Source organism: Taeniopygia guttata, chromosome 2, assembly GCF_048771995.1.
Source record: "Taeniopygia guttata chromosome 2, bTaeGut7.mat, whole genome shotgun sequence".
In the NCBI taxonomy this organism is placed as follows: Eukaryota; Metazoa; Chordata; class Aves; order Passeriformes; family Estrildidae; genus Taeniopygia; species Taeniopygia guttata.
This window is the reverse complement of record NC_133026.1, coordinates 42397424-42410869: the sequence shown is the minus strand read 5'-3', so window position 1 is coordinate 42410869 and position 13446 is coordinate 42397424. Positions and strand designations below refer to the sequence as shown.

The window sequence follows — 13446 nt, the reverse complement described above, 5'->3', positions numbered from 1 at the left end:
ATTCCATGCATCTGTCTGAACGTGCCAACAATTAATTTAGCAATCAGCATGTTCTGAAGGGACAACTTGAGAGGGTGACAAGCAGGGCTAGGCCCTCAATCAGTGTAAATTCACCATGGCTCTCTGTGTTGCAGCCAGCCCCACGCTAGCAGAGGGTTTGGCTGAAAGCCCCTCAGGAGGGACACGTTGGGGGAGGTGACTTCTCTTACATAAGGACGGTGATGTGCCTCACACACGTGCAGATGGTGATGCTTCTCATACCACCCACAGCACAGATGGACTGTCAGTCATCACATTGAAAGCCATTCCAAGAGTGTGCCTCTCCCAAGTCCAGCAAGGGAAAATTAAGTGTTCTTTTATCCACTAAACCAATCTTACCTTACACCAGCATAGACACCAGAAGAAAAATACTATAGAAATGTCTGCTATTTATACAGCTCAGCAGAAGAGATACAGTAATAAAGATGCTGAAGTCACTGTTTTGTTCAATGCAAATTAAATGATGGTGTGTTTATAGAGTTCCTTTCACCCAGGGATCCCAGAGAGCAACAACCTCCTTGCTGTGGACTTGGACCAACTCCTGCCCTAAGGAGGCTAAAGGTTTGTGTCAGGGCCCTTGTCAGTCCACCTACACCAAATGTGCCTCTGCCTCGGAGCCATCTACACCAACAGCCTACAGGGTGTTGAAATTAATAATATCCTAAGTGTCTTCACTTAATTTGGGTCCTGTGAGGTGTTGGTGTCTTGGAACAAGCAACATTCACAGATCTCAGAGCACTGGACATGCCCTAAGAGATGGTGGCAAAAAAGTGGCTCAAAATGGAAAGAAGAATAAAAAGTTTAAAAATTAGCAGACAGCTTTAACAAATAATCCTCTTGTACATTTACTTTGAGTAATGTATTTAGCTCTTAGAGATTGAGGTGGTAAAGCCAAAAAAGGTACTTTGCGAAGTCCCAAGTTACTTCTCTTAAGAGTTATAATTTCCTTAAGAAAGGATCTGTCAAAAAAAAATCAGGAGAGGGCAGAGGAATGGGACAGAAACATCTCAGTTTGAACTCTGCAGACCCAAGTATTTTGATTAACTCTCTCCAGTCACCTTCTGAAGCTGTAAAACCCACCCTGGGTGACCAACCTGGGCTGCAACCAGCCGATCACTGCCTGCCCCTACCACCATGGAGGCATTACCATCAGCCTGCTGCTCCTGCTCCAGCACCTCGTGGGTCCAAGTCCTCCATTCAGTTCCTCTTCATCCTCATACACGTCAGTAAGAGCCCTTCCACAGCTGCTGGCTGGTGCTTGCACTTGGCTATTTAGAAGGAGATATGAAACTGCAGCCAGAGGGAATCCTCCTGGATGATCCATCTCTGCAAGCACGGACAAGGCCAGCAGCAGTGAGTTCAAGACCAGCATCTTGCACTGCTCCCAAAGGGTTCTGGATCCAGTCCCAGCTACTCCTCTTCTTCCAGGACAGCATGGTCAGACAGCACTGGAGAGCATAATGTATTCCCTTTGGGAGCAGAACCAAATGATGCAGCAATAGAAACTCCCAAGTCTTTTGCACAAAGCAACTTGTCAATGGGAGCCCCACAAGCTCACCCAATGAAAAAAAAAGACTAATCCAGCTCCAGTCCTGCCTTCCTGCACATGAGAGATGCAGCCTCAGCCCTCTGCACAGAGAATCTGCATTAACTATAGGACAGAACTTTAAATAATGCCAGGCAAACATTCCTTCTGATCCATCAAGAAGTGGCATTGACACAGAGGAAGGCAAACGAAGAGCCCATGGGACACAGGAGGTCTGGGCCTGAGAAATGCAATGGGCCTGCAAAGCACTGATGGCAAAGTTTTTAAAATAAAAAAAATTTACTGTGGAAAGATGCCAGCACTCCAAAGCAGTTCTTGAGGTAGTATAAATCACCATAACATTACTGTGCCTAATTTATGACAGCTACAGGCGGCACCAGGGACTCTCACTGCTGTGTGCTCTGGCAGAAGAGAAATTCAGGTATAGCAGTGAGGTGCCAGCACAGACACTTTTACACTGGGCAGGTGTTGGAGGCAAATGGCAACATCACCAGCACAACTTCAGTGTTCAGCTGTCTGAGAATTTGAAAAGGAAAAAGCCTTTTTTTTTTTCTTTTTCCACCTCATAAAGTACTCATAGCACTGATGAGGAAGACAGAACCTGAGTGCACATTTTGGAAAGCACATTTGATTATCTTCTGGAAAAAATTAGTCTCTCTCTGAACATGAGACTGTTTCATGCCAGAGTAAAGAGCACAGAAACCCACATATATGATACTTCATTGCTCTGTAGCCAATTTTGTTGATTAGTCATTAGGATATGAGAAGAAAATAGTTAATGTGCTGTAACCAATCTGCAAATGTTATAAAATCTGCAATCATATGGAACTAATTTTAAGTGAAATGGGATGATCTACAAATTACAGGCATAGGATTACTACAAAAGGCATGGAGAAAAGCAGGCAGGAAGGCAACAAGCAGATCAATATCCTGCTGAGGATGAACAATGGTTAGGAGAGCAAGGCAGCTCACACACTCAAAGAAAATTATTTTTGAGAACTGATACAAAATGAATGCTGACTAAATTTAAGATGTCTGAAGACTCATTCACTACCAAATAGGGTACCAACAATACCACCTTTGCAAGAGTCAGCAGGATGGCCACTAGCCAGGAGGATGGCTTGGCCTTCAGCTTGAATGCATGTGGGGATGCAGGACTGCTGCTAAACCCTTTTGTGAGTGGGTGCTCATCAGCCAGCAAATTCCTGGGGAGCTACAGGTCCTGGAGGCTTCCCTGAACATCTTGCTTTCACTGACATCCTTTAGGAAATTTTTCTCACCTCAGCTCTGACATATATGGTGTGGCATGTGCAGCCACATGGAGACTTTGGGGCACAGCTCGAATACTCACTTCAGCAAGAAGCCCATTTTGTCCTAAGAAAATGACAATGGGAATATTCCCATGCCCCTTTAAAATTGCAGGGCAAAAATCATCAGCTGGCAAGGTTAAAATTGCAAAGCAAATGCAGACTTTGGGACTCGTGTTCTGTTTCTTCCCTTCCTTTAAATCATAAACACATTTGAAAACAAAGACATAATGAAAATGAATTTGTAGAAGTAGCACTTGCCCAAAGGTCTGATGTTGTGCTGTATTTTGCTCATTTTTCAATCCTGTTTCTTGTCCAAATTTATACAGCCATTTGTACTCCCCCTCTCCTTAGAACCCATATTTATAATCCCGCCTTGAGATGCTCATCTATCAGCCCAGAAAGCAAGACAGTCATCCTATTCTTCAAATGCCCATCCAGACCTTGGGAGGAAGGTGTGGACTGGGAGGGAAAGGAGAAAAAAGCACTCTTCCTTTTGCTTCCACACTGGTTATAAACTATAGAGGATGCTAATATCTATCAGGGAAACTTCTCACACTCCTGCCCCTTTCCTTTTCCCCTCCTCAAGAACTTCACTTGTGACTCAGAGCCATTTTTCAAAGACAGTGCCATTTAGGGTCTCCAGCTAAAGCAGATCTCCAAAGTAGTGTGTTAGCCTGGCAATGAAGCCAGACTCTGATCTCAGAGAAAATTAATTTAAGTCTACACTAAACTACTCCCCCCACTAGAATAACAGAGGTGTGAGTGTCATCAGCCTGATCCCTGCCACATTCTCTGGCCAGCCCAATTCCCTGGCATATCTACCTGTTTCCTGCCTGACTGCTTCCTTTCACCAACATCCAGGAACACCTGTGCACAGAAAGCTTCCCTATGCCACCACCTGCCTATTCCTATTCCCCAGCAAAGCATGTACCTATTAGTAGCTATTATCAACCGATTATTCTGATGAAATACAAAGAAAAAAAAAAAAGGATTTTCTTGAGCAGATTGCTGTAAAAGCAATCTCTTCCCCATCAGTTCTCCCAAATCACCCCACTCCTTTCTCACACACCTGCACATAACTCACAAAATGAAAACTCCTAAAGCACAGTAAATTATTTTACCTACTCCATCCCTTCTACCTCTTATCTGTTACTACAACCTTTTGTAATAGGGGTGCATTAAAATCTGATTTAAAACATGAAGCTGTAGTCTGTGGTCATTCTCTTCAGTCAAAATATAAACATAGGAAGCTACAGATACACATTTTATCACAGCAATGGGCAAATAATAAAATGCAGAAAAGTATTGAGGAGGTTTACAGCAGTTTAATGAAGGCTCTTGTACAAAATCTGGAACACAAAGTTACAGTCAAGAGTTACGGAAAAATATAACTCACAGTGAAAAAGCTGATGAGAATTGCCCACTTTGCCATGGAATTAACTGCGCTTTAACGCTGTGCTTAAATAGTCACCACACAATAGGAGCAAATTTAAATCACGACCAAGGTACACACAATTCACTTCCATTCTGTTTTCAATTACATGTATTCAGCATGTCATTTAACCTCTGGAAGTTACTTTGAAGAACACAGAGGTTTGTCTTTATTTTTTTTTTCCCAAACACTCACTGGAAATAAATACCATTGAAAGAATACATGTGGAGTGCAATAAAATGGACACTTAGGCACTGGTACAGTCTAGTCCTCTTCAGCCCTCTACAAACTACAAGACGAGGTTTTAAACCACAGATGGAGTGGAGAGCAGGTTAGAGCTGTACAGGTAGTGCAGCGGGTTATGTACTACACAAGAGCACATCTGCAAAAGGTCCCAGAAGATTTTTGTTGAAGATGCAGCGTATCCACACCAGGTATATCGTGAAGGGCTTAATGTTTTCTGAGAATGTATGATTCTGATGGGACAATATATAAGGCATGTAAGTGTTTTCCCCTTGCTCTTGTATCCACACTTCGTATTTTACTTCTCTGACCTTGAGATACCTCAGATTCCAGGGGATCTGCCAGGACACAGCAAGTTTAGCTTCACTCGTGCCCTGGACAGAGGCCTGGCACTTGGCATCCCTCACTTTGCCAGGGTAGAGGCTACCAGACCATTTCTGCTTCTTGGGTCCGGGCTTAGACTTCACAGTCTGCCTAATCACGTGTATGAGAGACGGGATGTTCACCTTTGTGTCCTGGTAGGCACGGAACAGCCACTCCGGGTTGCGGCAGCAGAGGTGCCGCGGCACCTCCGTGCTCTTAATGATGCGCTCCTGCTCAGCTTTGTCCAGATGAGCAATCCCACCCTGATCCCAAGGTCTGTCCGGGTAGGCTACGGTGTCTTCCCTGTCCGTGTTCTGCCAGGCAATGTACTGCAGGTCCATGCCAGGAAGGGTTGCCAGGGTTTTGTAAGGGGTGTAGTGTTCGGGGTTGATAGCATATGGGAAGAGCTCCACCACGGTGGCCCCTCTTGGCAGGAAGAGCGACATGACTAACTGGGCCCCGTGCATGCTGACCAGCATGGACGCATTGCTGATCAACCGGACGATGTCAGAAAACGAATGCTCCTCCAGAGAGACGGAAATGGTTTTCATCTGAAACTCCTGAGCAAGAGCCAGGATTAGTTCTGCCTCATTTAGGATAAGTCTGTTGATTGTTCGACTGAAGACTACAATGTACTCCTCACTGGAGCTTTCCTCCATGCTGATGTTCAGTTTCTGCATCATGAATTTGGTGAACTGCCTGATCTCATTACCAGAAACCAAGATGTTAGCCTTTGGCCCTTGTGGCTGGACAAATCCGTACTGATACCAGGTGGTGATTTTGGATAGTCCCACATAGGATTTGGTAAAGCAGAGGAGCCGGCCCAGGGTTTTAAGCTCCTCCCGGAGGAGCGGCTGCTTGTTACTCAGTAACTTGTAGAGGTCAAAGTGAACACCTTCACTCCACCCTTCCATGAAGAAGAGTCGTGCCTCCAGATCTAAGTCTGAGAACTGCTGCATGGTGTAATAGATGGGGAGGAGGTCGTCATGAAAGACGTGCATCAGGTTGTCTGGGTTGAACCTGTTGGCAATCAGCGCCACATCAGGCACGAAGACCGGCTTTGGCATAAACTTCAGCGCAGCAGCTGGCAGTTCCACAAAGTTGAAGTACTGGGTGTTGTGATCTTCCACAGAGGAGAGGTCGAGCAGAGCCGGCTGGAACCTCCGGGAGCCCAGGTTGGGCAGCATGACGGAGGAGTTGCTGTGAAAGTAGACAAACTCCTCAGCCTCGGTAGAGTAGCAGAGGGACTCAAAGCGGCAGATGCGGTCGGTGTGCATCCTGCCAGTGCACACCATCCTGGTACCGTTCTCCACCAGGGCCTGCAGAGCTGCGTGGTAGTCAATATGAGCCTCAGACAGCTCCTGAGACTGGCGCATGAGGACCAACTCCTCCTCCACCATGGCGGCATGATCGCACAGTCTGATGTACTTCCACAGCACGGCAGCGAGGATGGACACGAGCAGGGCATTGAACACAGCTGCTATGTTCATTCTGTAGTTAGATCCTAGCAGGATGACAGGTGGGGAATGCAACGGAGAGGGAACACATCATTAACACTCTTTGACATGGTGAGGGCAAAGACCTGTGGAAAATAAAACAAGAGAGGATCCTTTAAACATCAGGTTTACAGCTCCATCATAAATCATATTTTACAGACTATTCAAAAGAGTTTAGGCTTCTTTCAGTAATTTTTTCCCCTTCCAGGGAATGAGGAGAAAGAACAAAAAAAGTGACAAAGTTCTCCCTAAAACTGTAAAAAAATATAAAGCAAACAGAACTGGGAGCTGCTCTACAGGAAGGCTCCTCTCTCATTTTCATTTCTATGCTTTTGAAGAAGAAAATGTAAAAGACTTTAAGGATGAGTTGTATGAAGATTTGTTAGAAAGAAAAGTATGTTTTCTGGGACTCTGGATCACTCTGCTTTTTGCAGACCACTTCCACAGTGTGAGGAAATGGAGCACTGCAATCACTGGGCCACCTGCAGAGGTCTGGGAGCCCCAGCTCCTCCTCCTGCTCTGCACGGCTGAGAGCACTCAGCGGTGCCCTCACCTTCAGTGTGCAGGCAGCAATAGCTCGAGGAGTATTGCCAGGACAGATTTCGCTACACTCCAGTGTGCAATGTGAACTAGTGAACATCACATTCAATTTCATTTTATCCAGGGGTGGGGGAAGGACTTGCAGCACTACAGACTGCCCTGAGGGAGAATCCCCAGTCACCAGGGTGTTGCTCTGGCTGCAGTCCAGGATCAAAGGCTAGGAACTGCCATTGTCTTCCAAAAGAAATATTGGCATGGAAGAGAGCAGAGCTGTGCTCTTTATGAGAGAAACTGATGTGTCATTAAAGCAATCAGACCTTCATTTAGTGAGAGTCTGGTTTGCACAGCACAGCCAGCCCTTATACAAATGATAAGCTAATGCATTTAAGGGTTTCACTGTTGGCATTTTCCCATTCCAACCTGAGAACCTTTTCTGTGCTGCTCCAAAGCCTCCATGATTCCTCTTTTGTTAGAGCCTGATGCTGTTTTCCTTTATGCAGAAACACTACTGGCTTGTATCAGAGTATTGATTATAACTTCAGCTGTGAACTTCAATTGAGATATTGATTCACCTACAGAATTTATGGGCTTCAATTTTCATTATGCATCAAGATTCACTGCTAGTCAGGCTGTAAATAATTGCCCCTGTGACTCATGGGGAACTTCAGGAAGGGAAAATTCTGATTAGTATTTACCTCACTAGATTGTTTCTAGCTGCCATTTTTAAAGGTAGCAATTTTATATTTCTTTTGGTACAAGTTTGCCACGGGGGAAAAAAAAAGCAATGTCTCAAGCACATGTTCTGACATCCCAAGCATCCTTTAGCATTTTGAGACACTTGTTACATGGCAATGTGGAGGAAGTTAGCCAGGCATACTTGGGACCAAAGCAAACACCTCTTCTACTGCCAAAGCAGTTCCATTTGAAAAGAGCTACTGCAACTTAAAAGCTTGATCCTGCAACTTGGGATTGAATGGAGACTCATGGAACTCAATGAAGTCAAAAGGGATTCCTACACCTCATAAGATCTCAACAGCCTGAGGGGTCTGTCTTAGGAAGAACTGAAGGTGTGTGGGAGTCTGAATAATGCCAAAGAAACAAATGTTATTACATGCAAGCCACACATACTCAAGAGGTGATCTCTGGGGATCTGAGCAACAAATTAATTTCAGTTTCTCAAATGAAAGAGAAATGACGTAGATCTCCTTTGGCAAGTGATCTGAAAAACTGCTTCATTAGAAACTCCCTAAAAGCAAGCAGCAAATTAAAAATGTGTTATTTTGATTTCAACCATCGAAAAAGAGGAAAGGGACCTAGAGTGATCATCTGATTATCAGGGCAGGATCAACTCTCCACAAACCATGCCCCAAAGATGCTTCTCTATCTCATTCTTAGTACTCACTCCTCTCTTCAGCCAGCCTGTATCAAGAGAGGCATAAAGGACTGTGATAAACTCTTTTCTAACACTAAGCCTTTGTTTCCACCACAGCAATTTTAACCGCGTCTTGTCCCAGGTGCCACAGACATCCCACACAGAAAAATGGTGGCTATCACATCACATCTCAATCTGTCCTCCTCTGTCAATGGGGGTGACTGCTGCTCCTCATGGCTGTGCAACTCTCAACCAAGGCTATTCCATGGATAGCCTGGAAGAGAAACCCACTGGGGACAGCAGTACATCACTCAGGTTCTGCTAATGCAGTCAAATCAGTTTTCAGGAAGAGAAAATTTTGATGGGGACAGATCCTGAATTATTTTATTGGTACCAACTTTCAAAGCTTTATTTTACTTCTTCAGTGTCTTTGAAAATGTATAATGATATCATCCAATTCTGTACATAACCTCTCCACTACAAACCTCTCATCTTGTGAGCACAGCTTCAAGTGACTTCAACAGCATCAGCAAGGAAAGGATTGAGCCCCAGCAGCCACATGCAAAGCCTGCTAATCAGTTCATGGAGGAGACCTTTAACAAGCAAGCACACCCTTAAAGGAAGGCCAGCCCGCAGGCATTATGAAATTTAACTTCTGTCAGCAGAACAAAGCACATACAAGTTCAACAGAGTCAATGCAAGTTGCAACAGCTTGGCAGAGGAGGGAAAACCATGATTTCTCTATTACTCCATTGTGGCAAGGTGAGTGTGTATGTGTGGGTGTTTCAAAGGCACAAGAAGCCCACAGTCCATAAAAGCACCACTGCTGCCACCTGCATTTGACAGGCATTTGGGTGGTGGGGAGCTCTGCCGACCATTACAAACCCCTTGAGCCAGACAGGTCTCCTTGAAAACAGCCTGTTCAGATGTTTCACCCCTGATTTGTTCTCTCCCCTCCAGCCCCAAGGGAAAGGCATAAGAGGCACTTCAGAGATGCAGCCTGATGGATGCAGCCAATGTTTAGAGGTTAGCAATTCTCATTTCAGACTCTGCCACAGCCATACCTGCTAAATGGCTAGGAATGAACAACTCAGCTTTTTAGTAAAAATCACATGCAAGGCCCTCTTCTACCTCTTCCCTCACTGCAGCTCTTTCACTTCCCTGCACTTAGATGAAGTGAGTGTATGTGCTTTAGCAGGTGTCAGGAATATATGTTAAATGCTAGGAATGCTAAAGTAATCCATCTTCATTTCTGTTCCTCATTGCCAGCTCCTAAATCCTGGTTCATGCTGCTTCAGAGAAAGCTGCTTTTGATGGAAGTGAACAACGGGATGTGGACAGGAAGGGGTGTTGCAGGCAGAAATGAAAGGAGAATTTCACAGGTACTCAGAGAACTGTCTTAATTCTTTGCCTGTTTTCCCACATTTTATCATCCACTTTTTTTCAATCTGACACTTTCAGTGAAAACAGACCTTCAGGAACTATAATTTTTGATCCCTCAGGGAATGATAGAGCATAAATAGTAACAAACAATCTCACTGTTTGCTTTTACATACCCAAGAGAGGCTGCACTGAGGGAGTAAAGCCAAGCAATCACCCTCCATATCCCCTGGTTCCTCAGTCCCCCAAGCTGAGATCAGTCAAAGTGCTGTCAGCAGCAGTAGACCTGGGATAAGAAACTTTCCCAGGAGGCAGAGGTAACACTGGAACAGGTGAAAGCATTTAGTTTTCCACCCGAAGAGAGCTGCTTCACAATAAAAGAAACTTTCGTTACTAAATCTCCCTCATGAAATGGGTCTAGAGTTGCCACTCCCACTGTGTCATCAGAGAACATCCTAAGAACTGAAAGGCACTTGCAGAAGTGGCAGGCCAGACACACTGCTACTTTTCTTAAGAGCAGTTCTGTGCTCTTTCTTTCTATATAGAGGGCAGGCCCTAGGCCAATCACCCCCCAAGCTGCCCACAGCCTGCCTCCTTCCCATCCCTACCACGTTCATCCACCCTCTTGCTTCCCAGTGACACTGGGATACCCAGGGCTCTGCTCCATGTGAGTAATACGACACAGTTACCAAAGAAATCGATTGGAGTGACATTTTTTCACTCTCTGCTTTGGAATGCTAAAGTACCACCCTTCAGCACCAGGAGATACGGCAACTGATAGACCAGAGCCAAGCCAGAAGAGACATGCATGTAAAAGCTGCACAGAGCTTCTTGCTGCCAAGCTGGCAGAGGGCAGTGATGTCCCACTGGAGAGGATGGGATGTGCCCTTGAGGACTCCTGAGAAGACTGGGCTGCAGGGGAGCAGAAAGAGTGAGGGATGTAGAAGAGGCAGACTTCCCTGGCAGTGATGCTGACAGGGCAGAAAGCAGCAGTCTTAGAGCCAGACAAGGAGAATTCAACAAAAATACTGCTGTGGGGACAGCTCAAGACTGTGCAGTGGAATTAAGAACATATCCTGAGGCTTGCAGCTCAGCCACAATGGATGCTGCTCCAGCAGCTAAGAGCCTGTGGGAGGCACTCTATTTTTGGTCAGCTCTTCTTTACTCTTTTTCCAAGAGTTCACAGGCATGAAGAGCTTACCCCATTTTCTTCCTCCACCCCCATTCACTTAGCAAAAGCATCACTGTTTCATTCTCACAGCCCAGCTACTTCTCCTCTAACTAGCACTGGTGCTGGTGAGCAGCAGGTAAAGTCTTCAGGAATATTCATCTGGTTTCTTCACCAGACACTTCTGGCAGAGCCCTCCAGTGTCTTGCACGTCCATAACCCTCTCATGCAAGTTTGGACACAGCAGCACCTTCTGCCTGTTAGCTACAGGTTATCTGATGTATTAAACATCCTCAGGAAGTGGTAAGGACATAGGAAGCATAGATGGAGACACTGTTCTCTATCTCCTGTTAATGCCTAGGAGATCAGAGTGGGCGGGATGAGAGAGGAATTTCCACTAATAGGCAGTTGGCACAAAGATCTGTTTGGATTCATTTAGGAGATGAGTTCTGTTGTTCTTTTTTTAATTGTGAGGCTACAGTAGGATGAATCACTAAAGCTATTAATATGATGGACAGTGTTCCAAATCTCCTCTCCATTTTAAAAATTGCAATTTAGGTAAGAAATAGGGAGAAAAGCTACAAAATCCACACAAAAAATCCCAACTACAAAAAAGACAAACATACACTACTAAGACCCCCAAAGGGAAAAAAACAAGAGCTTGATTAGGGAGAACAAGGGTGAACAGGGTGACCAGCATGCCTAAAGAGGGTTCACCTATTCCTGCAGGTATTAACAAAATGAGAAGTGCTGGTTTGGTCTGTTTAGACCTTGATGAACTGTTGTTACCAACTGCCCAAACATTTCCTAGGCCAATGTTCAGCTTCCCATAGCTACAGCAGGCTAAAAAGCCTCATGAAATGGGAAACCAAAAAGCATGAAGAGACACATTTCCAGAGAGCATCACCACTCTGTGCACAGAGGGAAATGCCTCCTCATGAAGACCAACTCGGCTTTGGCCCAGCTGGTCAGCTCCTGTGCACAGCCTGCCAGTGGTGGCAGGGCGTCCAAACAGAACCATCTCCACAGTTTCCAGAAACCCAACACAACTGGAAGTGGACTGGGGCTGCCCTTGCCACAGGACAGCGAAGGAATTAGGGCAGAGTTGCATGGGCAAGAAATGGGCTTCTTGTTATGGCAGGTAACAGTGGGAGGGGTAGGACCAGATATTCCCTCCTCAAGGACATTCTCCCCATCAGCACTCCCTACCCCTAGATCTATCTCTTGCTAAACTGGCTTTCCAGGACCAGTACAGGAAAAGAAAAGAAAAGCATGCAAACATGGCATATTGCCCACCCCCTGCAAAATGTCTTCTGTTCTTTCTCCCATCCCTGATGCAAGAGGCTTAGCTAAGGATTCAGTGTATGTAACACATGCAATTTTAAATACCTACCTCATTCATTCTCAAAACAGAAGTTGCTAGAAGGCAACTTTCCCAATTGGAAAGAGGGGGAGTTGGGATTCAGCAGCCAAGAATTTGCTTTTATTCTCATCTCTGTCACAGATTCCCACAGAACTACAAGCAAGTCAATCCCCATAGCCCAAAAAGCTGTTATCATCTTATTAACTCTATTTATTTAATGAGATACATATATCTTTCACAGTACATAGCACATTAAAGAAACGATGGTACAATGAATGATTGATATACTGGAACATTTTCTTTGTAAAAAGCAGCCAACTGTAAAAGTGCTGACTTTTTAAACAGGAAAAGAGCAGATTCTTGTAGAGGGGGTAAGCCCAGCAGTTAAAGATAAAAATATCATTATTGAAGCCTGATACAAAGAGGGGACATGAAAAATAAGAATATATAGACTACGTAGTCTCAAGAAGAATGAGATTTTTTTTATTCAGAAAAAAAAATCAAAATATAACAATATATTTTAAAAACCCCTGTCTTATAAAAACCTTATCTATAGATAGCTGTGATCAAAATTAGGTCCATCTTCAGTTTTTATGGTTCAGCATAAGTGAGGAATAGAAAGCAAAACTGTAAATCTTTCTATACAAGACTGCAGCCAAGGAGACTGAGGCTCTGTGCAATGGTCACTATGCAAAAGTACCTTCCATATGAACAGGAGAAGATTGCTGGCTACAGGACACCTCCCAGCTGTGCTAATGGATAGAAAACCCAAGTTTTCTGCAATTTAATTTCTGAGTCTGTGAGAGCTGGGACAGGAAGAGATCCAACCTGACTTTCACAATGACTAGCACCCATTGATTTAATATTTGTTGATACTCCTGTCTTGACCTACAAAATAACAGGTTAAAAAAATTTCCAACACTAAGCAGTCAATGCATAGAAGCAAGCCACAAAGCTGAGCTAAAAGTATAAATCTAAAAAGAATACTTCTTGGGCTTTTAAGACATGCATTTCCAAGTTCTCAATCAATAATGGAGTATGAAATTCTTTCCCCATACAAAATCCCAGATCTCAAGAAAATTCCCTTAAAAAAGATGCATTTTTGATAAACAAGCTTGAGGTGAGAGATGTAAGGAAAGTGAGCTAAAAAGGTGACAAAAAAGAAAAACAAAAAGGTATTTCTCTCAGCCCTCA

The 13446-nt window shown here is 44.5% G+C and overlaps 1 protein-coding gene across 9 annotated transcripts in view; it reads right to left on the bottom strand.

The window, feature by feature from the left end:
* Positions 1-4200: 4200 nt before the first annotated feature.
* POMGNT2 (protein O-linked mannose N-acetylglucosaminyltransferase 2 (beta 1,4-)) overlaps positions 4201-13446 on the bottom strand; it is a 31667-nt gene continuing 22421 nt past the window's right edge. For all 9 annotated transcript variants that reach the window (XM_072925761.1, XM_072925759.1, XM_072925760.1 and 6 more), the window contains one exon: positions 4201-6515. In XM_072925761.1, coding sequence (XP_072781862.1) covers positions 4687-6423 — 1737 coding nt within the window. In that variant the 5' untranslated portion in view covers positions 6424-6515 and the 3' untranslated portion in view covers positions 4201-4686. The remainder of the gene's footprint in view (positions 6516-13446) is intronic.